A 27,998-nucleotide genomic window follows, 5' to 3' on the forward strand; every position below is an offset into this window, starting at 1 on the left:
TGACATAATACCAGATTCTTTATTGTCCTCGGCAACAAAATGTGGGGTGCAAGTTTACGACGTAAGCTGCACTTTGTCAAAGATAGATTATTACAAAAAAGGACTACAAAAAAAATAATAACCTGTGAGAAGACTCACTCACAGCCCAACATCATCTTATCATCCACCAGTACCTAACATTTCATAACATTGGTCCTCAATATTTATGTTTTCTATTTGACCTTGCATTCCAATAAAACCAGAATGACCAAGTGACTCACTCAGAAGAGCAAGCAGGATACACCAGATGAGGTTTAAAAGCCTCGGGTGCTTACCAAAAAAGTAGGTTTAGGTTCTTGCACTTAGCCAAGCTGTTTTGTCCAGTCAAAGGGCTCCCAATCATGAGCAAAACTCACTACTGCTTGCTTTTGGGCCTCTAATGACTCGAGCCTCCTGCGACGGTGCATGTCTTCCTCAGGCAAACGCAGCATACCCCTTATTACATTAAGGCCAAGGCTGCTTTTGAATTGTTTTTCATCATCTATAACGTGAACAAAGCCCCTGTTAAGACCAAACTCAACGTGGAAGTAGGGGAAGTCCTTGGGAATCGAACCACGCAATCCCTTTTTACTTGTATCAATGAGCTTCTTTGCATTGTGCTGACTCCACTCATCTTCAGCTTCATCAATTGCCTAAAATAGACTTTGATAAGAAATTAGTATATTGGAAGAAATTCAAAACTAAATTTTCACATTATATATAATAGTGAAGAACGTCTGAGGAAAACATGAAATGTGTTAGGTGATTGTTAATATCTTGCAAAACGTCACTTAAATCAATGATAATAATAATATAAAATTAATAATAAGAATGACAACAGTACAATCATACATTCTAATTATTATTGACCACAAAAAAGCACCACATATATTATTCTTTGCAAGTGAATGCTAGTTTTAGAGCTGCAAATTACCTAGATATAAAAACCCCTTACGCCTAAGCGACTTAGCCTATGCCCAGTACAGATACATACAGTACAGGCACATGGGCAACCTAAGCAAAATCCCATTTTGCTGTGCTAACAAAACTTTAACATGGCTTAAAAAAATTCTAGACTAACAGTGTCTTGCTTCCCAAGAAAACATAGTAGTCAATAACATGCCTGAGGTGTGCCTAGGCGCAGAAGGGCGATCAGTTTAGCGCTTCGAGTGCTGAGCCGAGACAACATGCATAAGGCGCACTGAGGCACAGTGCAGCAAGAGGCGCAGCAAGGCATGACTCGTCTGCCCTTCGTATTAACCCCCACCACCACCACACCTCCCCAAGAATTGCGTTGTTTTTGGAAGTTTAGCTGCTCGCAGCTTCATCTCGTGAAAATCCCTGGCAAGTTTGACTGTTTGAAGCTTCATCTTCAAAGTTTAGTTGTTCAACTTGTTCTTCAGTTCTTTGAATCGAAGTTCATCTTCTTCGAAGACCCAAAATTTAGCTGTTCTTCAAAGGCTTATTCGTAGCTCTAGCAGGGAACTACAAAGCTTCTTCTCTTCAACAGATCCAAGTGAGTCCTATTCTTCTTCTCCTTAGCAATGCTAATGTTCTATTCTTCTTTGGTGACCAACAGAGTCCAGAGCACTCTGCTCTCGGTTTGCTTGCTGTCAGCCAGACTTTAGACACAGATTTTTTATTATTTATTTATTGCTGTTGTAAATATAATACACATTATACACCTTCTGAAATTTACAATTGTAGTTGTAGCTGCTGCAGTCTGCTGCTTCCTTATTTTCAATTTATACTTATTTCTAAGATTTACAATTTAATAGTTTAACAATTACAGATGCTACTTCCTAGTTCCTAGTGTGCTGCCACTGCTGCCTACTATCCATTTTAAATGGATTCCGAAAGCTCTGCAAAGAAAGATCTTGTATATGGAAGTATGTACATTTCAATTTATCAAAAAAAGAGAAATAACAAGACCTTTTTGTGGTAAAGTAACAAGAGGAGGAGTATTCTGCGCAAAACAACATGTTGTCAATGGATTCCAAAATGTAAAAGAATGCCCTAGGTGCCCAACTCATGTTCGTGAGGAGATTTAGGGAGTATATGTTAAAGAAAGAAACAGAGGAAGATGAGTTATTGCCTGACTTTGATGACATAGAACGTTATGCTGAATATGAAGAGTATGACGATTAGGAAAGTGACTCCCGTGGCAAGAGAGTGTTTAGTGTATGCAGGATCTGATACCAATCGATCTAGGATCAATAAGCAAGAGATGAAGCAACAGGAGATAAAGAGAAGTAAATGAAAAATAAAAAAGGGAAAATGGAAAACATTCAAAGACTAATGTCTTATTTAGCAAACAAATAAAAATTAATAAATCCTAAATTTCCTAGACAAATAAAATTATTAACTTACAAAAAAAGTAATGCTCAAATTGTTTTCTTTTGTTCCACATCACAAGGCTATTAGGATAGTTGTAAGGTTAAGGGTAGAAGACAAGTGTATGTAAAAAGCTTACTTGGAAAAAAGTGATGGGTAGTGCAGTTGTGCAATTATGATGCTTTAAAGATGCTCATGTTCATACAAATCAGTCCTAATGAGAATGACTTGAATGAAACTCTTCGCTCACTCAACTTTGTGAGTAACAGAGTTGGCTCCTGCAAAGAAGCAGATGGAGTCCAGGATAGAACTATACTTCTGTTATAAGAAACAACTAGATGAGAAGAGCAAGACAAAGAACAAAGATTGGAAAATTAAAAATATGGAAGAAACAATTCATGGTCTAGATTTGAAGATAAACAAAGAAGACCTTAAAAATAAGAGCCTTCAAGAGAACGTAGAAGAATTGGACGCACAACTTCTGATACAGAGAAAGCTAGCATGACAGCACATTCACACAAAAATAGTTAGGCAATACTAGCACTGTCAACAATTGAAAGAACAGCAAAAAGAGCAAAATTTTGAAGCAATGTGGCCTTCACTTGAAAAATGACCATTGGGAAGTCACAAGAATTTCAATTAACTAGCCAATGCATTATCTTACTTGGACACTTAAAGAGAACATTGGCCGCAAACCATCACGATCCTTCCTCTAGCGAATTGCTTTTTCAAATACAATCTTGAGATGGACAAACATCCACCAATGCCAAGGAGGATTGGGAGAGCCTCAATATGCACAACAGCTCGTCGAGTCTTGGTAGATCCAGCTCTCTAATCCCATTTCTTAGTGCCCCAAGCTCACCACAATTTCTGCAGCCACTGTTACCACAACCACAATTGAATCCGATGATATGGTCCTAAAGTTTCTTGCTTTCCAAAACAGATACCTGTGGTTTTCCCTATAGGACTTCAAAGTTGGGATAAGAAGCTAAACAACATATAGAGAGAAAGCCTTTCGAGAGAAAATTGACTTTTAAGTCCCCAATGCAACCGTGTGCTCAAAAAGGCAGTATCGTGGGGATGGAGAAAGTTAGAGTCTCCATTGGAAGCAGAGACAGAATGGCATTGAATGCTACTTGGTGAAGCAAGAAGAGTGGGAACAAAAGAAAATCAGCAAAAGCAAAGCCAAAAGGAGAAAGGAAGGGGGTTGAAGTATTGAACTGTAGGGAAAATAGTTATATGGAAACGAAGGCTTTGCCATTGGGAACTCTTAACATTATTATGGGTTGCTTCGTCATTGTCTGCATGGCTCAATAGAGAGGTGTGTCCTCCCCACGCACCCACCACCCCCCAAAAAAGCAAAAACGAAAAAAGAAAAAATTATGTCGAAACTTACTATGTTGATAGAAAGAGAATTTGATCCATTCGGTTAAGGTCACGTAAGAAAATTAGCTCCATCAATATATTCATGTTTGAGAAAAAAATTTATTTTCTTGAAATGAATTAGTTTCCTTTGTCACTTTAAAAAAAAAAATGATGCAGCTGTTGATGGACACTTATTTCTGGTTTGGTTTTCTTGTATAGTAGTTGATGGCACAAGGCTTGCAAAGGCAAAAAGGGTAATTTAGAGCCTAGGCGCAAGGCGAAGGTGCTCACCTCACGAAGGTGAGGCGCACATTTATTAAAAACCTGTGTACAATGCCCTATTTGATCAGTAATTGATCTATGAGCCAATTAGCAGTGATGTTTGAATTTAAAATACCAAAATATTCAATACCAAAACTTAAATGCATACAAATTATGGCTACCAAGTACCAAGTGAAACAAGCACAGTCCAACATAAGCACACAAAAGCTCAAGCTTCAAACTACAAAGAACATGAAATTGACAAACCTAAGGTCCCAAAGCATATCACCACATAATTCAATATCAAAAGAGAAAAGTACAATAAAAGATTCCAAAGTCTAAAATATAATAGTCCTCGTTAGTCATCATCAACTAAGTCCTACTAAGATACCATCGTCTTCTTCTTCATCAGAATTTTCTTCCCCAACATCTTCTTCCTCTTCGGTCCCCTTTGCACAAGCCATTCTTGCGTCTCATCCTCATCTACAAGTTCCAATGTTGTAGCCCTAATAGTGCTAGATGAAGCTCTTCCTCTTCCTTTAGAAAATGATGACATATTCGCACTTTCTTGATCTATTGAGCATCATTGCGATGCTCATTTACTACAGCAGCTCTGTTAACAACACCCTATGCTAAAAAATCATCTTCAAACACATATTCATCATCCTCATCGGAATTGCAATCCATCCTACAAATCAACCACTCTTTTCTACCATATGTCCTTCAAAAGGATTGAATCAATGGTATCAAACTTGTCCTATCGATGCCTAAGTTTGATTATATTTCACAAACAACAAATCCTTGTTGGGGTAGTCTATTCCTCCTTTTTGAATGAAGCTGCAAGAAATAAAAAATACATAGTAATAATGATTCTAAAAAGCAGTACTAAACCAAATATTCTGTGTTCTTTAACCCACACCTAGTGACTCACATGTTGGAATATGCTCCAATTTCTTTCGTAGCTAGTAGCACTACAATATGAGACTAAGAATTTTTGCAGTGAACTTTTGCAAGTTTGGAGATGATCCAAATGACATCCACCATTGTCTTGTTATTTTAAAGAGACAGGTTTCTAAAATGCACATAATACTAAGTTACTAAAACGTAAAATCAAAGTAGTTAAAGGCCACTTTACCCTGTGCTTTTTCCTTCCTTTGTCCCACAACCAAAGGAAGACAAAAGTAGGGATTCAGCGGCTTAAAAAAAGAAGGGCAACCTGGTGCACAAAGCTTCCGCGCATGCAAGGTCCGAGGAAAGGGCGGACCACAATGGGTCTATAGTACACAGTCTTACCTTGCATTTAGTAAACTCTCCAAAGGGGATGGATGTTCATCAAGTCTATTGATGCTTCAAATATTGGCAAGAATCCAGATAGAATGTATAGATTACTTGAGTAGATGTGGAGGAAATTAGGGAATCAAATGTGTGATTCAAGTAGTTATAGATAATGCCTCAAATAATGTTGCAATAGGTAAGAACTTATTCCTAAAACTAAATAGTATAATGTATATATGGTTTATTTTAATATTTTAATGGCTTCACTCTTGATTTTTGAATAGGGAGATTGTAGGAAGCAAAGAGGCCACATTTATATTGGGCACCTTATGCAATCCATTGCCTCAAATCGATATTGGAGGACATTGGAAAGATGCCTACAATTCATGCAACTTTGAAAAGGGTAATTTTTTTGAATAGTTATATTGATAAGTGTGTTGGTGTGGTCAACTTGATAAGGCAATTCATAGGAGGAAAGGAGTAGCTAAGGCTTGCCATAACAAGATTTGCATCACTCTTTGTTCACTACACCTTAACAACAACTCGAGGAAAATGTTTACTTCTGAAGATTGAAATATTAGTAAATGAGCAGACAAGGCATGGCTAGGGTAGCCAAGTTCATCAACCTTTGCATTAGTTGCACAGTTCTAGAACCCATAATTTTTTTATTCAAACCCCAACACTTCGCAAGATGAAGAAATCATGTTGAGTTTGTACAAATGTATCACAAGGTTGGTACCATCCAATGAATTGCAATATAAAATTTCTGATGAGCTGATTAATTACACTACCGCTAGTGGCCTCTTTGGAATTGATATAGCTCTAAGACAAAAGAAGAAAAAAGCACTAGGTAAAGTGGCTTTTACATACTTTAATTTTCTATTTTTTGTTAGTAACTTGGTATTATGTGCATTTTAAAAACCTCTCTTTAAAATAACAACGCAATGGTGGATGTCATTTGGATCATCATCTCCAAACTTACAAAAAGTTTGCTATGAAAATTCTTAGCCTCGCATTTAGTGCTATTGGTAGAGAAAGAAATTGAAGGATGTTCTAACATGTGAGCCACTACGATATTGTGAGTGAAAGAACATAGAATATTCGATTTAGTACTACTCTTTTAGAACCACCATTTACTATGTTATTTTTAATTCCTGCAGCTTCATAGCAAAAGGAAGAATAGGCTAGCCCAACAATGCTTGAATGATGTGGAGTTCGTAAAATATAATCGAACTTTGAGGCATTGATACAACAAGTTTGATGCCATTAATCCGTCCTTCTAAAGGGCATTGATGATTGTAATATGTGGTTTATTGGTAGGATGGATGGTGATTCTGACGAGGATGATGAATGTGTGTTTGAAGATGATTATTTGACATAGGGTGCTATTGCCAAAGTTGCTAGAGTAAATGAGCCCTGACATTGCACTAGATCAAGAATAAGTGCCAATGTGTCATCATCTTCTAGAGGAATAGGAAGAACTCTTGTACTACTAGGGCTACAACATTGGAACTCGTAGATGAAGATGAGATCCAACAGAGGCTAGAGCAAAGGAGACCCAAGAGGAAGAAGATGTTGGAGAAAAAACTTCTAATGAAGAAGAAGATGATGGTATCTTAGCAGACTTTGCGTGACTGATGAGGACTATTAGATTTTAGACTTTGGAATCTTTTATTGTACGTTTCTCTTTTGATATTGAACTATGTTGTTAGATGCTTTTGGACCTTAGGTTTGGCTATTGCTCTTTATTTGTAGTTTAAAGCTTGAACTCTTGCGTGCTTATGTTGGAATATGCTTGTTTCGCTTGGAACTAGGTACGTGATAGTCACAATTTCTATGCATTTATGCTTTGTATTGAATATTTTGGTATTTTAAATTCAAACACCACTGCAAATGTGCTCCTAGATCAATTACCCACCAAATAGGTCATGCACACACAATTTTAATAAATGAGCGCCTTGCCTTCGTGAGGTGTGTGCCTTCACCTTGCGCCTCGCACCTAGGCTCCAAATACCCTTTGCACCTTCAACTAATAGGCAAGAAAGCCAAAACCAAAAATAACTATCCATCAACAACAAAAGCGTTATTATTGTTTATGGCTATCTTAGTCATTCAGCATTGTTAGTGTGTTAGTGGTATGTTAACAAGTGAGAGTTAGTAAGGGTATTACGATTAAAATTAGAGGGAGAGACCTATCATTGTGATTAGGTCTTCTACTTTACCTAATTATTCAACATGGTATCAAAGCATAATTCTGACCTAAACCCTAATTGTCCCAGCCACCATCAAAACCTAAGCCTAAAACCCTAAATCCGCTGCATGCCTACCATAGTAGAAGAATTTCCAGCAACACTATAGCCCTAAAAAAACAGTCAGCAGATGCCAGAAGCTAGAGCAGTTGCCAAAAAAATCTTGAGCGACAAAGTTCAGGAACACAAAATCCACTATTGATTTTGCAAGAACACCACAGTCGGAGACACTGCCGAACTGCTCCCCCAGTGAAATCCCATCTCCTAACACTCCCCCATGCGCCCTCACATGCCAGTCAAAGGCTGCCAGGGCCGACCCCGTGTGCCAACGAGTGAAGCAAATTTCAAGCATGTTTCTGGCCTGAATTCTTCCAGCAGTGCTTGAATATCTCTATAAACATATTATTGAAGTTTTTCAGGGATGTTTTTTGTCCAAAGATCTCACCTTTTTTAGTTGTTCATGTACGACATTCGAGGAATGATTGTTTGATGCTTCTTGAAGCTGTTTGTCAATGTTTATTGTGTTCATTGGGCCTGAAACAGTGGTATTTGCAGTGTTTTTGATTTGTACATCGTGGACCTCTGGTTTGCATCATTTGTTGAAGGTTGTATATGTTGGGATCAAGTTGGGGAATTTGAAAAACATGTTGTCCACTATGAATTTTTTTTTCTAGATGCTCCATTGAGGTTGCATGTGTTGGGGTGGAGTTCCCAAATCCCAAAAGTGTGCCTCCCTCGTCAATTACTTGTTTGAGTGAAAAACGTACTATAGTTGTCTCAGAAAAGTAACCACACTATGTCATCTATTGTCCTACCCACTAGTTCTTGGGTTATCGATTTTGCTATTGACCATATGACAAGTTTCACCAACTTCTTTTCTACTATCCAATATCCTACAAATCTACCTCAAGTTACCCTTGTTGAGGGGTCCACTAACTGTAAATCCTATTCCATTTCTCTTTCTTTTGTTCTCTACATTCCTAAATCCCCCTTAATCTCATGTCTATTAGTAAAATTAAATGTCACTAAATTGCTTTGTAACCTTCTTTCCTAATTTTTTTCTTATTCAAGATTAGAAGATGAGGAAGATGATTGGCACATGACATAAGGCTGGTGGACTTACTATTTTGAGTCACTCTCTTCTCCTATTATCTGTCGTGTCGCCACCACACCACATCAAATCCATTCTCGCCATGATCATCCCTCATTGGACAAGTTAAAAAGCTAGTTCCTACTTTGAGTTCCGTGTCTAACCTTGACTATGAGTCTTGGTAATTAGGACAGCATCATCATGTTCCCTTTGCCTCCCGAGTCAATAAAAGAGTCGTTAGCCCTTTTATGTTAGTCCATTCCGATGTTTGGGGACCTAGTCGCATCACGTCAAAGTTGGCGCTTCAATACTTTGTTAAGTTTTCAGATGAAAACTACAGAATGACTTGGTTTTATTTAATAAAAGATCATTTTGAGTTATTTAATATCTTTTGAGCCTTCTGTTCTCAAATAGGGACTCAGTTTGATATGCTAGTCTAAATACTTCGTAGTGATAATGCTAAGGACTACTTCGGTACTAACTCTGGCATGATCCATGGACCATGGACTATGGCCCAAAGTTTTTTGGAGTGATGTTGTGCTCATCACTTGCTCTCTCATCAATAAATGAATCTTCTGTCCTTTGTGGTAAAATCTCATATTCAATTATCTTCCCTAAGGATCCTTTATCCTCACTTCCTCCTCACATAATATATGTCATGGCTAAGGAGATTAACACACGTACCGAGGCAAGTTTGGCGACAGGGGTGAATGTGTCTGAATAGTCCAAGCCATATGGAACAACCACCTGGGTTTGTTGCTTAGGTGAAGTCAAGCTTAATGTGTCTACTCAAGAAGTCACTACATGGTTTATAATTGTCTCCTAGGGCATGGTTTGGTCGCATCAACTTTGTACACTTGAGATTGACATTCAAAGGTGTAGAATGGATCATTCTGTATTTTATCGTCATACTCCATCTGGAGGGATTCTACTTATTGTGTACGTGAATGATATTGTGATTACTAGTGATGATGATCAACCTATCCAAAGCCTAAAAAAATTCCTTGAGACTAAGTTTTAGAAAAAGGATTTGGGACCATTGAAGTACTTCTTGGGTAAAGAAGTATCAAGATCTTGTACCAGAGTAATCTTGTCACAAAGGAAGTATGTTCTTGACCTTTTAGATGAGACTGAGTTGTTGGGATCCAAACCCATTGATACACCTACGGATCTTAATAGTAAGCTAGTACCAAATATGGGTGATTTGCTGCCCAACCTAGGACAATATCAAAGACTTGTTGGAAAGTTGAATTATCTCATAGTCAATCGGATGAATATATCTTTCACAACAAGTATTGCATGTCAATTTCTTGATTCTTCGAAAAAAAGTCATTGGGATATAGTAATTCGCATCTTGATATATCTCAATGATGCACCTGGGAGAGGTTTCTTATTTCAGGATCGAGGTCACACTCATATTCAGGGATATATTGATGCAAATTGCACCAAGTACCTTCTGATAGAAGATCCTCAACCACATACTATATCTTTTTGGTGGAAATTTGGTCTCTTAAAGGAGTTAAAAGCAAACAATTGTGGCCAAGTCAAGTGCTGAGTCACAATATAGGGTCATGGCTCACACTACATGTGAACTTGTTTGATTGAAGAACATGTTGGAAGAACTGGGTTTTCCACATTCTCAATTTATGGAGTTGATGTTTGATAATTATGTTGCCATTCATATTGCCTCCAACACAGCCTTCCATAAGCAAACAAAACACATTGAAATTGATTGCCATTTTGTTCGGGAGAAACTTGTGCATAAGCTCATTACCACCACTTATGTGAAGTCTAATTTGCAGCTTGCTGATTTATTTACTAAAGCCTCCAACGCAGTCTTCCAAATAAGATTTGCTTGGTCCTTGCTTAGTGCATTATTGGCTGGTTCACTGAAATTCTTGTGGCTTCCCAATGGTCGGTTCACAAGTAGAGGCCTCATTGCTGAGAATTTAGCTCTTCTTGCTGCTCTTTCAAATGTTGCCGGTGCTAGTATTGCCCAACTATCTTTGTTTCCATGTGTTATCATGCTAGCTTTCTCTCTATCAGAAGATGTGCTTCCAATTCCTCCACCTTCTCTTGAAGGCTCTTATTTTTAAGGTCTTCTTTGTTCATCTTCAAATCTAGATCATAGATTGTTTTCCCATTTTTTAATTTGCATATATTTGTTCTTTATGTCTTGGTATTCTCAGCCATTTGTTTTGTATGACAGAAGTTCAGTATTGTCCAAGACTCCAACTGCTTCTTTGCAATACCCAACTCTGTCCTTCTACTCACAAAATTGAGCAAGCGTAGAGTAGACCATAGATTGTTTCTTCCATATTTTTAATTTGCAGATCTTTGTTCTTTATGTCTTGGTCTTCTCAGCCATTTGTTTTGTATGACAGAAGTTCAGTATTGTCCAAGACTCCAACTGCTTCTTTGCAATACCCAACTCTGTTCCTTCTACTCACAAAATTGAGCAAGCGTAGAGCTTCATTCAAGTCATTCTCATTAGGATAGACCTGTACGAACATGAGTGTCTTTAAAGCAACATTATTAACACCACTGATGTGGAACATTGCCCATTCATTTTTTGCCAAGTAAGCTTGATACATACACGTGTCTTCTACCCGTAGTAATCCTAATAGCGATGTGATGTAGAATGAATGGAAACAAATTGAGCATTAATTTTTACTAAATAAATAATTTTATTTGTCTAGGATATTTAGGGTTTACTTTGTAATTTTTATCTGTTTATGAGATATGCAATTAGTCTTTTGAGTGTTTTCCATTTTCCCTTCACTTTTCCCTTTTACTTTCCATTTACTTCTCTTTATTTCCCATTGCTTTATCTCTTGCTGATTGACCCTAGATTTTGAGTTCAATCCATGGCATATACAAATTGACCCTAGCAGGGGCAATTAGATGTGCCAAATTTACTTAACATATATATTTTGTATATGTAATTTTTGATAAATGTTCAAAGTCGCCCCCCACTAAATTGATAAAACAAGAGTCAAGCTTATCAGTTTTGAGTGACTAGCAGCCATGCAAAAAAAAACTAGTTAAGACAAGGAGAAATCCATTAATTTACTTGCACGTGAAATTAGTATTGATTTTACTTATTGTTTTGTACTCATAGAAAGGGCCATTTTTTTTAATGAAAAATTGTGAAGAATCAACTGTGTAACCAAATGAAACATGTTGGATAAATGATTGCTTAGTCACCTACATTGAGAGACATAAATATTATTGAAAATTGAGTTGACTATGTAACAAGTCCAAAGCATCAAAATATGTTTGGAACAATTGTGAGATATTTAACATGGTATCTACTACTTTTGAGTGACTACAGTGAAAACAATTTATCTGAAGAATTATTTTTACTTTGAGTACTCGGATATTATGGTTAAATTGTTGTTATGAGAGCCTCCAATAGCAAAGGCAATTAAATGTTTGATATGATAAAAAATCTTGATAAGTGATTGCCATTGGCCCACTACTAATGAAACTTCTTGCCTTCATCATTGCACATCCATCACCCGCCTACCATTTTGACCACACCAACCATCCAATCAAAGCCTCACTTCAAACCCTAATCACTACATCACACACCCTATCTATCTTCCAACCCAACCTTCTCCTACAACCAAAACCTTAAGACCATCATCTTCACTCACTCACAGCCAATCATGCAAAATATCCCAACCTTAACCCCCTTTCTGCAGCCAAAGAAATAAAATAAAATGTCGTTACTGTCATCAATTCATTGCAGTCAAAGGAGACAGACAGCAATTACCCCAGGTTTTTATTTTAAGCCTTAACGTGGGAAAGCAAGGGCCGACCATCGCTGAAGTTGACGCTCACAAGAACAAACCAGACCATCAACAAGCGTATACTTCTCTTAGTCGCAACATGCTAAAAAGCTGTGGATCACTTCTGCAGTTCCATGAAGCAAGTAATCTTATGAGCTCCCTCTTTTAAATTTTAAGTTGAACCAAATAGCCCAATCCTGAAACAACCCAAATTCTATACTTAACCCAACCCAATTCACATCCTACCAATCTCCATTTAATCCATTTAAACTAAGTTCAATCTGACTCAACCTATTACAGCCATGGTCCATTTCTTTATCTACTCCAATTTTATAAAACAAAGCCAAAAATCCTGGCCAATTCACTCTTTTTAGCTAATCTCTCTCCCTTTCCTCCTCAAGAACACCATCAGGTACGGAAAGGCCTTCTTGTATCTTTTCACCATACAGGCCACTAATTTCTTACATAAGCCTCATGTTGTCATTGAAAATTCACTTGATTCCACTTCTTCAGGTTCTCCTTCAGATTTTTCATCTTAGCTGCCACAATAAAGCTACATTTGCCCCTCTCAACATGCTGACTCAACCCAGTTCATTATCGAATTCCCAAAACCTTCTACCTTCATTCGCATATTCTCCACTATGGGCAGCCAATTTTTTCCGGAGACAAAAGACCAGGGTTATTTAGCTTGCTAAAGGAGGCAACAGTGCACAGACTTTCAACAGAAAGCCCAACTAAATTAACAGTTTTTCGCACAGATGGAGTCATTTTAACAAGAAACAATTGCAGAAGGGGTGGCAGATCTCTACAGAAAGCTACTCAATCAGCATGTTGGAGACCACGACTTGACAGATCAAGTTTGGATCCATTTCTGTGGAGGATGGAGTGAATCTTAAAGGACCATTCAAGGTGGAACAGGTGGCAACAGCTCTCAGTACATGCCAAGGGGACAAGGCAATTGACCCAATGGTATGTAGGGCTTTCACAAAACAGAGTTGGGAAACAATCAGGAATGATATCAACATCACCCTTAAACAGTTATGAGCAGGGAAATTTTGAAAGAAGCTTGAGTTCCACTTTCATTGTGTGGATGACAGAAAGACAAACAGGAGAGATGGGATTTTAGGCCCACCAACATGGGCACTGTTTACAAATTGCCGACAAAGGTTTTGGCTCCAACTCAAGGAGATAATTGGGTAATTTGTCACAGAACCCCAAAACTCTCTTGTTTCAAGAATGAAATTTTTTTCATATGGTCCTTGTGGCAAATGAATGTGTTCGCTCCAAAATCCGAAGGAATAAAACTAAATTGATTTGAAAATGGTGAATGGAAAGGCTTATAACCATGTGTGTTTGAGATTTTCTTATCAACCTTTTGGAAATCGGTCATAATTCTAGGAAACAGATTAAATTCTGCACTTCTTCCATCATTTCCCCATGATCATCAATTGATCCTCCAAAAGGATTCTTTACCACTCTCCAAGAATCTGAGGTAGCAGGACCCCTTGTCCCCACATTTGTGCAGTTTAGTAATAGAGGCTTCATCACATACACTAAGGAGGAGATTGCATGGTCACTTTCTGAGAAGTTGTCATGTCAAAGTGAACCCTCAATCTTAGTTCGAAATTACCCACTTACTCTTTGCAAATGAAACAGCCATCTTCTGTTGGGAGGAGGAACAGCAGGTCCTGTACTCAAGGCGTGTATTCTTGTGATGTGAAGCTGTCACTGGCCTCGAGGTCAATATGACAAAGAGCAAAATCATTCTGGAGGGAGAAGTGCGGATTCAAGTCTCTAACCGCTTAGTAGGCTTCCAACTATGTACTTGGGAATGCAGTAAGGACTACTTTCAAAGCCAAAACTGATTCGGAGTGCATCATAGGGGTCTGAAATTGGGGTGTACTCAGTTTTTCACGGTTTGGTTTACCCAAAACCGAACACCGAACCGAAATATATCGATTCTCAAATATGAGAACCATTACCGAACCATAAACCAATGGTTCAGTTAAAAAAAATAAAAAAACTATTCTTCAGTTCGGTCTTCGGTTAGTAACCAAATTAAACCTTCACAAAATTTTAACTTCAGGCTCATTTATTTAGAATTATTTAATGGACCTTAGTTTAAGTGGGCCAAGCATAAGAATGAGTTCTCATGCAGCCCATGTGGAATGCAGAATGAGTGGGAGAGGAGGTGGCTTTATAGGTGGAGAAGGCTCCCCCAAAAGCAATGACCAGCCGATGTGGGACATGGGAATCAAGGGGAACGTGAAGGGTGAAGGCTGGGAGTGGGACTGGGACTGGGTCACTGGGCAATGGTTGGGCTTCAGGGAGGGGGAGAGCTGGGGTTGTGGGCGTGGGATAGGGCTGTGGGCGTGGGGCATGTGTGTCAGTGTGTATGTGAGAATGAGAGTGAGTGGTTCATCCCACATCGGTAATACATGGGAGAAAACCTCTCATCCTCATGCATAAAAGTTCTAATCCCTCCTCCTTTGTTGCCATAATTAAATATTTTTATGTACTATGATAATGAATAAAATTTATTAAATAATTATGGGTAGTAAAATTAATAAATTAAGAGTTATAAATTGGGAAAAAAATTTTAGATAAATGCATAGTTCGGTTTTTCCAATTTTTTCAGTTCAGCTTGTGCATAACCGAAACCGAAACGGAAACCGAAAAATCAGTTTTTAAAAATTTGAAAACCGAAACTGAATACCTAAACCGAAAAGCCAAGCATTAATGTTAAACGGTTTGGTTTCAGACCAATTTTTGGATTTTCAGTAATTTTTGTACACCCCTAGTCTGAAAAAAGGCTGGGACATTAAGAAACATTCTCTGTCAAAATAAGAAAGGATAAACCTTTTTAGTGCAACTTGGCCTGGTTTCCCACATACTACTAGTCTTTATTCATAATCCCAGTTTTAATAGCCAAGAGACTTGAAAGACTCTAGCGAGATTTATTATAGGGTAGCAGTCAGGAAACCCAAAATTCCATTTGGTGGAATGGAAGATTTGCTCTGCTGCCAGATCAGGTGGTCAGGAATAAGACACCTTCAAGAGTTTGATCAGTCCCGCCCAGACAAGTGGCTATGGATATTTGCAATGAAAGATGATGTTTATTGGAGAAAGTTATTGAGAAAAAAGTACAGTTTGAAAGGAAAGGGGGGGTTTTTTTTAAGTGCATCATATTTGTAGTAGGTAATGGCAAAAATCAGGTTCACATTAGATATCTGGCATGGAGATGTCAACAAAGATTCTTTTCCATCCTTAGCATTGCTAGTGACAAATTGCTGTGGTATTTCTTTCTCAAAAGGAGGAAATGGGATTGTAGCTTTTTAGAAGATGGGTGCAAAACTAGAAGCTGGCAGAAGTGGAGAATTTGCTGGGCAGACTACACAGCACCAGAATTAAGAAGGGACTGAAGAAGGTAACACCGTTGAAAGAGGTTGCACAAAGTTTTCAGTAAAGACCTACTATAATCTACTATCCTATCAAATCACAAAAGAATTCCCATGGAAAGAAGGATCAAAAGTGCCTACGAAAGTGGCTTTCTTTGCATGGGAAGGCCCCTGGGGTAGTTCTTGACTTCTCATAAATGTTGCTTGTGCAAGAAAGAAGGGGAAAACCCAATCCACATTTTGCTGCACTGTAATTATGCAAGGGATATCTGGAGCTTTTTTGGTGATGGATCGGAGTTGAGGGGGTCATGCCACAGAACATTCCTCCACTTGTTTTTTGAAGCATTCCAAGGGAGAGAAATAGAACATTGTTGTTGGAGAGGAAAACACTACCAGACGATTGAAAATAAGACTTTGAAAACACTCCTCATTTGGAAATCTGGGGATTTTTTACCAGATTTCTTTTATCAGTTTCACTTTGTTGATTCGTAAGCTGACTTTTTTGGCACCATCTGGGTGTCTTTGAATGAATACACTTGTTTTTTATTGAATAATGAATACACTTATTTTGCTTCTCAAATAAAATATGAACCAAACTTTTACTTGCCACCATCCTCCACAGTTGAACAGAATAGGGTGGTCAGACTATAGCCTTGACAAAAATATTTGCAAACACCCTGGCAAGTCCTCCTCCCAACATGAAAAGATGATAAATCTGTCAACAGAAAGAAGGCCTTCACCTAAAATTAGACGAGGTAAAGTCCCCTCCTCTTAGCATCAGATCAATCTCAAATGCACTTGATTTTTGCATATTCTTTCTTAGTCGCAACATTCTGAGCCACATTATAGAACTAGTCTTATAGATTCATATATATTTTCCTATTAGTTTTAGATAAATTTGACTGTCATATAGCATGTCAACTGCACTTTGCAACATAACCCACCTATTTCAACTCTATGCATCACATCTTCTACAAGTTCTCCTTCTTGCATTATTGAGTCAAGGTAATGGAATCTACTTTACCTAGAAATTCCATGACGAAGTTTGAATTTTTTCTTCATTACCACTCCTAGTACTACAAGAATTGCATTTTGTTAGGCTACCTTGCTTCTACTGTTCTACCAATATTGAAACCTCTAGATTCTAAATTTACTCTCCATTGTTCTAATTAGGATTCTATTCCTTCTCTTGTTTCATCTATCAATAAAATATCACCTACAAACAGCATACACCCTGGAGCTTCAATTTGGATATGTGTAGTAAGTTCATCCATAATTAATGCAAAAAACTATGAATTAAAGCAAACCATTGATGTGCACAGATTTTAATTGTAAACTCTTAGTACCCCCTCTTGTAATTCTAACACTATTCATTCCATCATACACATCCTTAATGACCTCAGTATACCAATAACATGCTCTCTCTTTTTTCTCAAATGTTAAGATTTTCCCTCATTATTCTGTGTTTAGGTAGTAAGTCAACTCAAATTGCGAATAAAGATTTTTCTACAAAAGAAAAAAAACTCAATAGCAACTTTATTGCATGCTTCTCCCTAAGTGTAATCTTGTCATTTCATCTCAATACAAAAGGTGTGGACAATGGAGAAAACAATATAATATTTCAAAATCAAAGTGGAAAAATCCAAAATCCACTGGGCGAAAAGGTGTACCAAGTTTGAAACTAAAAGGCAGGCATATCAAATGATGAATACAGAGAAGAATAGCTAGAAATATATACCTTCTTAAAGTAAAGCGGTGCCTGTTTGGCAATGTCTCGCGGCAAAGGAATGCACTCAATCAAGCAATGCCGCCGTTGCTGAGACAATCCTATCACAGTTTCAAGAAACACTAAATCCATTTCCTGTTTTGCAAACATCATAATAAGACATTTCTTGAAGTTGCGAATTTCTTCCCACACATCATCATCAACAGTTCGTGTCGCTGACTCATGCTGTTAATGTAAAACCCAACTATTAGAAATTTGATGAAACATTTAAGAAGATAAAGAAGAGGATAAAAAGGAAAATAAGCAATAAAGGGCTTGAATAGATCCCATGGGAACGAAATCATCATGTGAATATGCAATCTATTCACTGCATTCAATAAGAAAAATCATTTGCTTTTCCCACTATCAGTGTTCTAAAGGCTCGACCTTTTATGTTGACTACATTTTTTTTCTTGTTCATGACTTCCATTTTGAAAATGCCATTGTGCCTTGGAATGCTCCAAAAAAATGAGTAGTTTTATTACCATAGGGCATCTAAATAGACTAAATTATCCCCAAATGGCAAACTAAAAGCTCATCCATGAGAAATAGTCAAAAACTGAGCATGCATAAGTCATTGTAACTATGAGAACGTAACTGAAATAGAACAATAAATAACAGGGGGCCAGAGTTAAATGAAGCTCACCTGCAATGGTAAAATACAGCAATGGCCTGGCACAACTGGCTGCCATTGTGGCAACATTAAGTATGTAAAATTGGCTATCGAAATGACAAGATGGCGAGGTCTATTGGGGTTCTCAAAGCAAAACTGGCAGCGCTCTTGTTGAGTCAAGATGCGCTTTGAAAAATTACTTGAATCTGTCAATTTATGCTCACTGCCCCCTCTTTTCTTCCGACTCTTTTTGCTTGGACCATCATCAAAATCATACTCATCATCAACCTCATTGGTTACACCATAACGTCTATTCTGCACTATCCTTTCAGCTAGATGCACATCAGAATTCTCCTGCTTCTTCTTTTGTTGAAGAGATATTTCCTGCCTAATATACCTTGAAGTGAACAACAGAAGAGAAATATTTACTAAATTGCCCAAAAGAAAAATATTTACTAACTTGCCAATGTAACATGTGCACAAGGTTGAATACGACCCTAAATTTTTCTCTTTAAAAGGATAAGGGTAATGACTGATCTTGATATACACAAATCTGACAAGGAATATAATATTGAGGAAAGAGTTAAGGCACATTTGGTTATGGTTTCAGATTCAACTTTCTATATTCAAAAATGGACACAAAGAATACACCAAAAAAATTTCAAATTTGGTTAAGTGTTTTCCAAAAAAAATTCAAAAACATAACCAAAGACACCCCCTAAAAATTACAAATTCTCAGGAAACGAATTCAAAAGCACCATGTTTTCGTATATAGTTTTCAGATGCAATGAGGACATGGGGTATGGGGTATAATACAATTTTTAATAATAATAAAAATGTTAATAATGATAATTATTACCACTACTACTAATAGTAATAACAAATTGCCACTTGGATCAACCTTTAACGAAATGAAGTTCCACTGTTTTCATTTCTGAGAACAATTTCAAAAACAGCTAACCAAACGCATTTTTTACTATGTTTTCATTTTCAAAAACAACAATATGAAAACTTGGTTTTAAATCTTTAACCAAACAGGCCCTTAAATTTTCTCTTGAAGAATGCATTAGAAAATTACCAAAAACTAGAGAAGATGTTGAATTAACTAACCATTTGTATCCCTTTAAAAAAACAATAAGCATCGCCTACCTCTTCCTCTGAAAAAAAAAAAAACAAACAAACAAAACAAAACTAAAACAAAAAATCACACACCCAATTATAGAACTGCAGAGGACGAGAATGGTTGGCATGCTTCGCCAATATCAATACTATCTACATAAAACACCTTTTTTTAAATAAATAAATTTATTAAGGAAGAAGAAAGAGTAGAACACAAAATCATTTTTTTAACAAACAGTGAATCTATAAGAACCATATCCAATCAAAAATTAACAAAATCTAAATCAAACAAAAAAATTACCTGCTTGTGCCTCCCTCATTTTGCTGTCTGATTAATTTATCCCCAGACTCCTGCTTCTCCTTGATGCTTTCTGCTTCTTTCTAATGAAGGCAAAATAAATTGTTAATCATCATGGAATTAAAGCACAGGTTTTTAAACACAGATTTACCAAGTTTCTCAATTATGTTAGATATATCATATATGGCAGTTGTGTATGCACTCCAACTCTATATTTTGCAATGGATTAAAAATTTATGATCCATGTCCTCACCTCCATCTGATAATATATCCAAATGCAAATGGTTATGAAAGAAGTAATATACTTTTTCCCAGAAACCATGGTGCAGAAAGAAAGCCAGAAAGTTATGAAATTGAAAAATTTTTAAATAAAACCATTACGTGCACCTTGCAATGGCATAAAATGGTGCATAGTGACATAGACTTTCGCTGGGTCCCTAGGTTCTGAAGGTTGCACTCAAAATCCAATTAAATATGCTAGAAAGCGAACGGAATTAATAATCATACTACCTTTATAAATTGAAAACATAAGTTTCAAAAATGGTACTGATAATTTAAATAATAATGGCAGCAGGGGAAGAACACAGCCGTATATAATCTTGCACTCGCCCAATTAAGATTGGCCATCCAGTTCACTGGATAAAGCACAAGATTACAAGTGATACTTTGCCGGCTGTAGGTTGTGCTGACTTCTCATCATTCAAATCTTTTTTCTCCAAAAGGCGTACTTATAACTTGCAAACTCTAAAAATTATATAGTAAATGCTAGTGAGGCAAATACGTATGTAACCCTAAGAGCTCGAAATTGATTGAAGTTATTCAAATTTAGGATTTCTTGAACATATGATCAATGGAATATCTACTCAAAAAAATTTATAACAATCCTGCAGTTAGTATCCTAATATGCAACTCCAGATTGTAACCTACACCAAATATGTCAATTGGAAATTCCAGCAGAGGGTTTCATTCAGAATGGGTTAGATATATGAACTACAGCATGACTCAGCAACGACGGATCACAATTCTAGCAACCACGATTTTACATTTTAGCCACCAAACAACCAACTGTCCCAGCCCACAAAAACCCACCTCAAATAATAATAATAAATAACAATAACGACGACTAAAACAATCGACACATGAGGTTGCATGTATTAAAAATGATGTGTGGAATTTCACTGACGAAGATTTAACTAGGGGTGGTCCTTGCTGGGCTTTAACCATATACCTATCACTGAGTTTATTTATGGAAATTATTCCTATAGCATTATTATATTATTTCAATTCAAGCTTCCACCGAACTCTTGCTCTATTTGAAAGTTTAGAGTAGGAAAATTTTGTCAAAGTGAAAGGTTGTCTCACCAAAAGTTTATCTGCTTCTTCATGCTTCCCTCTCATACGAAGCTGCAAAGCCTTAGCTGCCAGTTGATTTGCACTCAATGTATGCTTAACAACTGAATCCTCATCATTATTCTTGCTTGTCTTCAATGAGGCCAACTCTGCATCCCCCTTTCCCTCACAACTTGTATTTAATGAACCATGAGGACTCCCAGAGTCAATGGCCGGCCGATGCATAAATTCATGCATAAAGCTCCCATTATCAGAAAACTTGTTTAGGCTAGATGCTGCAGCAGAGATAAGACCAGAATCCCTACTGGATAATTTTTTACTTCCGTGCTTTCTCCATGACAAAGAATCATGGAGTTTTGGTGCTTTCATTTCAGGATGTCTAAGGGAGACATCCTGCAAGTAATCTTTGCCACCATCCTGAAACAGCACAATTATATCACATGTAATGAGCAAGATAATGAAGAAAAGACAAAAAATATGAGATTTATTCACAAAATTAGAGCTAACGAAGTTAAGTTTGCACTAAAAAAGTTGAAAAATTGGAAAGCTATAGGACTGGATAACATCCCAATTGAAGTTTGGAAATGCTTACGTGATAACGGAACTATAGGATTAACTGATTTATTTAATACAATTATAAAAACTAGGAAAATGCCACATGAATGGAGGAAAAGCACTTTAATACCTATATACAAAAAAAAAAAAAAAAAAAAAAAGAGATTCAAAATTGTAATAACTATTGTGGAATTAAACTTATGAGTGGGAAAGGGTAGTTAAACAAAGATTAAGGTTAGAAACGAAGGTCTCAGAAAATCAATTTGGTTTTATGCCTAGGAGATCTACCATAGAAGTTATATATCTTTTAAGAAAATTAATGGAAAAGTTTAGGGAAAAGAAGAGGGACTTGCATATGGTATTTATTGACCTAGAGAAAGCATATGATAGGATACCTAAGGAAGTTCTATGGTAGATTTTAGAGAGAAAAAAAAGGGTGTATGTAGTAGGTATACTGACGTCATTAAAGATATATACGATGGATTAATGACTAGTGTAACGACTATAGATGAAGAAACTACAGGATTTCCAATCACCATTGGTGTACATCAAGGATCTGCTTTGACCCATTACCTTTTTACTTTAGTGATGGACCAACTAACTAAGAGTATTCAAAATGAGGTTCCATGGTATATGTTGTTTGCAGATGATATTGAATTAATTAATGAAACTAGGGGCGGAGTAGAGGTCGAGTTAGAATTATAGAGAGAAACTTTAAAATCTAAGGGCTTTAAGATAAGTAGAAATAAGACAGAATATATGAAATGTAATTTCTGTAATGGTAGAAGGAATATTGGAGACAATGTTAAACTCAATGACGAAGAAATAAATAGCACTTGTAGATTTCGATACCTTGGATCTATTATGCAACTAAAAGAGAAATTGAAGATGACGTAATGCATAGAGTTAAAGCAGGTTAGGTAAAATGGAGAAGTGCTTCAAGTGTGCTTTGTGATCGTAAAATACCCTTAAAATTAAAAGGAAAGTTTTATAGGATGGCTATAAGACCAACTATGTTATATGGATCAGAATGTTGAGCGACGAAAAAACAGAATATCCGAAAAGTAAAAGTTGCCGAGACAAGAATACTTAGATGGATGAGTAGTATAACACTGAAAGATAAATTAAAGAATGAACATAATCTCAGTAAGTTAGGTGCAGCTCCTATAGAAGATAAGATAAGGGAGGGACGACTCAGATGGTATGGACAGTGCGTCAATGAGGAAGAGCGAGTTAGTTACTATGGGAGGGCAATAGAAAGGGTAGGAGTAGACCCAAAATAACTTGGAAGGCGAAAGTGAGTAAGGATTTAATAGCCATGAATCTGTCCAAAAAAAATGGTCCATGATCGCATAAATTGGCAAAAAAGAATTCATATAGCCGACCCCACTTAGTGGGACTTAAGGCTTGGTTTTATTGTTGTTGTTGTTGTTGTTGTTGTTGTAATGAGCAAGCTAATGTTTATTTTTTAACTTGAAACAAGACAAGTATTTTCAACAATAAATCATAGGGGTTAGATGGGAGTACATGCTAAATCATGTCCTATACTCCATGAGGATTCTAAAATTCTTGTCTAGAAAGAATCAGCCACAGCTGGAACAAGAGGCTTAAGATGTTGCATAAAATATATCTTATGAATTCTAATCCTATGATTTCAGCAAAAATTATTTCAACATCAACAGCTACCTTTTCAATGTCCCCCTTATTTTGATTGTCCACAACTGTTTCATGTTCATCTGTAAGCTCCCTCTTTCGATTTTTTATAGCATGCAGATGAGCACGAGATGGAGCAGCTGCACGAGATGCAACTGAAACAGCGAGCTGTCCTAGAGAACCCCACCGTTCTTCAACAACCTATAATATAAAAGCATAACACACACACATGAATAAAATTTGAAGTGATAGTGTGATACTTTCCTAGATCGAAAGTGCAGTAACATACCTCTTCAAGCTTTCGTCCTTCACGAGCTGCTTGCTCCTGTGCACGCTTTAAGGCTTTTAATCTCCAGCTTGCACCACCGTCTCCAACTGAAGAAGCCAAAAGTTGATTGGCATCACTGCTTCTCTGATCTGACTCTTCTGGATAGCCGATGCCATTATCCTTCAAATATGGATTCAATTCCTTGGGATTGTCCTTCTTGACCTGACAAACAAAGCAAAGTATATTTAGTACATAACCAATAAGCATGTTCTCTCACAAAAAATGCAGTAGGAGAAGTGGCACTGATGAAACATGCATGGTACATATTCCAGATAAGCAAACCACAAAAGTGACAGTATTTAGAGGACAAAGCAGCTACCTAGCATAATCTATACTAAGTTATTTTAAATGTAACAGTTTCTGCATTGTAAACAAGAAGAACAAGTTTACACAGAAATGTTTAATGCATAATCCAGATTAACAACCAAATAAAATAAAATTATAACAGCTGCCCTTTTCCAGTCCCACTTTGCTACATCAGCTAGAAAAATATTAGGTTGCATCAGCACAATCCTTCAAAGTCATCAGTCGCCACAGAAAGACTCTGTTAGCTAAGCACTGCTTTATAACTCTATTTAAAAGGATAAAAAGAGTAAAACAAAGGAACAATACTAGTTTGTCTTTTCACCCTAGTAAAACTACAATGATGACAACAATCTACTCAGACTGCCAGTCCGAGATTGGTAACATTAATCCCCCCTTCAACACAAGGAAAAAAGGAGGCCGCGTGCGCCGGGGGGAGTGACTCATCAAACCAAAATACTTTATCCACCACAAAAAGGTTTCCTAATACTACCTTTACACGGAAATGTTTAATGCATAATACAGATTAACAACCAAATATATAAAATTATAACATTTGCCCTTTTCCAGTCCCACTTTGCTACATCAGCTAGCAAAATATTAGGTTGCATCAGCATAATCCTTCAAAGTCATCAGTCGCCACAGAAAGACTCTGTTAGCTAAGCACTGTGTATAACTCTATTTAAAGGATAAACAGAGTAAAACAAAGGAACAATACTAGTTTGTCTTTTCACCCTAGTAAAACTACAACCCCCCCACCCTCTCCCAAGTCTCACCACAAGAAAAATGGTTGGGGGAAAGGACTCATCAAACCAAAATACTACCTTTATCCACCACAAAAAGGTTGCCTAATACAAACCAACGTCTAAGGAAAAAACTCCCAAGTCCATTACCACAGCCCTAGTCCACAAAATACAACAACAAAAAGAAGATGCATTTAGGAAGCATAAATTTATAACACAATTTTAAAGTAAAACAAAACCAACAGCATCCAACCTAAATGAAAAATATGAAACAACACTCAACTCCAACAAAACTTGAGCAAGAAAGGTCTCAGGCTTGCCAAAGTAATTCTAGAACCTTGTATACTAGAAGCGGCATAGGCAACCTTCAGCAGAAAGGTTACAAAAACCGGACAAGGCTGTGGGCCTTGAAATGGAAATTTCATATGCATGTGTGATACAAAAACAAAAGATAACTCTGTCTTTCACTCTAAGAAATGCAATAATAAAGCATTAGCAGACAGCAGAAAAACATTCCCCAGGAAACAAATAACCAAAGAGATTAATCAAATCTTTGTTCAACCCTATATACATCAAAAGATCAAAATATAGATCATTAAGATGCATTAGTGAAACAAAAACAAATGATAATTCTCTATATTACCCTACGAAAATGCAATAACAAATCATTTCCAGACAGCGGAATATCATTCCCCAGAAAACAAATAACCTAAAAGGATATCTGAACTGAAACTTTGTTCAACCCTATATATAAAAACATTGAAGTATCAAAACATAGCTCACAAACCCATTGCCAACCATGTGACATAAGCCAAATTGGGAGATGAAAGAGAACGAGGAAAAGATGGATGTCCATAATGAAGAAGATTATTTATTTTGAAAAAAAAATAAAAAATAACAATAGCGTAAGCAATATATCTTGCAGGAAAGCTACATGAATAATAATATAACTATGCGATGAGGGCAAAGAAAAAAAGTGAAGCCCAGAACTTATCACAGGCAAAACAGAATGACAGAGTCCATGAAGTTAATTGAAGTGATAACATACCTCTGCAGTCTGATGTTCCTCTGGTTGGGGCTCACTAGGTATTTTAGCCTGCCTATCTGTCTTTTCTTCAGGTCTAACCATCCATTCTAATCCTATTTCCTTCCTCATTATCTCCTTCTCCTTAACATCATCTATAAAGAAATAATAAACATGGTGAACTTAAAATATTTCATTACTTCTCAAATATTCAAATGAAAAACACCAACATATTAAACCTACCAACATTATCCTCTTCCACAGTGCCCTTTTCATGCTTTCTTTTCTTACTCTTTATCCCTCGATTTTTTTTGCTTCTTCTTTGATGTCTGCCTTTTATACCTTCCTCATCGTCAGAAGTAGATGTAGAACAATTTTCAGAAGAATAATGCTTTCTCTCCCCTATTAATCTCTTCTTAGACCTCTGGCTAGCTTCTTCACCTGATGTATCATTGCTACTTCTCTTATCCTTCTTCTTATTCATATGCTTCTTTTCATCTTCATCGGAGTCGGTATCAGTTTCAGCTCCAGATGAATATGATGATGAATACTCATCAGAAGAGTACCACTTTTTTTTCTTTCTAGATGATTTCTTTATTCTCTCAAGTTCTTCATCATCAGAACTACTGTTGTAACGAGAACCCTTACTTTTCCTCCTATGTTTTTCCTTCCTGCTACTTGATTTCTTTCTCTCATTCACAGAAGCATTGAAATTCTCCTCTTGCGCCTAATGCGAGTACCCCAAATGAAAATTTATACCAGACGAAAAAGGTAAAAAAACAAACAGAAACAAGTGGCTGGTGTATAAAAGTATATATATGAAAAAGTAATTTACTTTATGAATCTGATTGCGAGGGATAAACTTTACTCCTGAAAGCATATCTGTTTCCTCCTTATATCAACACAATCACTGCAGTAATTGCAAAACTGCCATACAGAATAAAAACAAGCAAATTAAAAGTTATTAATTTGTGGCACAACTTGATTTCAAACTTGATAGACACGCACAAAGAGGGAAAATAAACTTATAAGTTCTGGACATCATATTTACAATATGAGACTGAAACAACTGCTCCCCCAACCCCAAAAAAATTAAGAAAGCGAAAAAGAAAATGAAAGGAAAAAAAAAATAGAAAAGAGACAAACAAGGAAAAACAAAAAAACACTATGAGCAAACAAGGAAACCCCAAGATGGTGATGATGAAACAGATAGAAATTCATCCAAAAAAATAAAGAAGAGACACCTCCATTTTAATGAGAACGAAACAACACAGAATAAAAACCACAAACAAAGCAAGTGTCTACCTACAAAACAATGATAAAATATTGCAAAGCTAAAAAAATTTTAGAAGGAATTAGTGGGTGGTGTGTTGTTTTGAGGCGCCACTTAGTGCAGGGCGGTTTTCTAAACTCCCAAGACTAGTTATGGTTGAAATACCATTGCAGAAAAAGCGCACCCTGTGCACATAATCGTCTGAGGAGAAAACGACTTTTGGGTACTGAATTTTCAAACTCGTTCTCATTTAATTGATCAATTTTAGTTTGTTTAAACAACTGTATATGCGGCATTTCAAAAATTTTGAGGAACCATGTATATATGTACAGATAAAAGACCTAAATGGGAACAGAAATGAACCTCAGCTTTGCTAGAGTTTGTAGCTGAGAACTACAACCGACCGCTTTCACAATGGCGCTGTTTCTGGTCAGAATCCACGCCTTCGCTGCTACTCCGTCAAACAAACAGCTCTACTGATCAAAATTTTGTAGCGAATTATCACCGAACCTCGTCGTGCAGCCTCGCCGGCGAAATTTGCGCGCACTTGAGAACCCTCTTTGTCTCTCTGTTTCTCAAGTAAAAACGATCATTTTAGGTCGTTGCGAGTAGATATTTCTTATGTAATAATGAAATAAACCCCGAGCTTTCTGTTTTTATATTGCAATGCCAAATATTTTTTAATACTCTGTTACAAGGCCGGAAATAGCCCTAGACTGTCAGGCAAGTCCAGACCAGAGTTACCTTGGTCCCCCGCCGGAACTGCAATTTGGATCGCGCATACCGATTAGAAATTCAATAGGGTCTCAGGTCGATGGGGATGAGGATCCAAATCACCAAAAGTGGCGACCTCGATTTGTAACTATTTTTTTCAAATAAAAAACATGCAAATATATTCAAAAATTTCAAAATCATACGAAATATTTACTGATGTTGCGAAGCCTGCCGCAGAAATAGAGCAGAGGGCTTCCTGCTCTTGCGAAACCTGCGACGGAACAGAGAAGAAGCTGCTGCGAAGCCTGCAATGGAGAGAAAAGCGAGAGCTTCCTGCTGCGGCGAGGCTTGGGACGGAGAGAGAGAGAGAGAGACGAGGGCTTCCTAATGCGTGATGTTGCAGTAGTTACGATTGACCCAGGTGAGCCCGTTGTGCATGAGTGACCGTCCGACCGAAACTTTGAATAAAGCTGATA

The 27,998-nt window shown here is 37.0% G+C and overlaps 1 protein-coding gene across 3 annotated transcripts; it reads right to left on the reverse strand.

Annotated features, from left to right (window-relative positions):
• On the reverse strand, positions 1-27,998 carry LOC131165888 (uncharacterized). Of its 3 annotated transcripts, none has more exons than XM_058124037.1 (12): positions 27,737-27,998; positions 27,172-27,376; positions 26,371-26,462; positions 25,779-26,262; positions 25,560-25,690; positions 23,427-23,627; positions 23,171-23,338; positions 20,942-21,346; positions 19,583-19,662; positions 18,196-18,559; positions 17,523-17,735; positions 1-671 (listed from the first exon to the last, which is right to left on the reverse strand). In XM_058124037.1, the coding sequence occupies exons 3-12, from the start codon at positions 26,413-26,415 to the stop codon at positions 342-344; spliced, it is 2,421 nt and encodes an 806-aa protein (XP_057980020.1). In that variant the 5' UTR covers positions 26,416-26,462; positions 27,172-27,376; positions 27,737-27,998; the 3' UTR covers positions 1-341. The 3 variants fall into 3 exon arrangements, with proteins under 3 accessions (XP_057980020.1, XP_057980019.1, XP_057980022.1); XM_058124036.1 differs by having other exon boundaries at positions 27,726-27,998; XM_058124039.1 differs by lacking the exon at positions 27,737-27,998 and adding an exon at positions 27,553-27,635.

Source organism: Malania oleifera, chromosome 10 (assembly GCF_029873635.1).
Source record: "Malania oleifera isolate guangnan ecotype guangnan chromosome 10, ASM2987363v1, whole genome shotgun sequence".
In the NCBI taxonomy this organism is placed as follows: domain Eukaryota; kingdom Viridiplantae; phylum Streptophyta; class Magnoliopsida; order Santalales; family Ximeniaceae; genus Malania; species Malania oleifera.

Excerpts from the sequence above, each read along its gene's own strand:
- LOC131165888 (XM_058124037.1), bottom strand. The coding sequence starts at position 26,415 with ATGCTTTCAGGAGTAAAGTTTATCCCTCGCAATCAGATTCATAAA. Across the intron at positions 21,347-23,170 it reads ATAAGGGGGACATTGAAAAG|GATGGTGGCAAAGATTACTT; the intron begins GTAGCTGTTGAT and ends GTGCTGTTTCAG. Across the intron at positions 18,560-19,582 it reads AATGAGGGAGGCACAAGCAG|GTATATTAGGCAGGAAATAT; the intron begins GTAATTTTTTTG and ends GTTCACTTCAAG.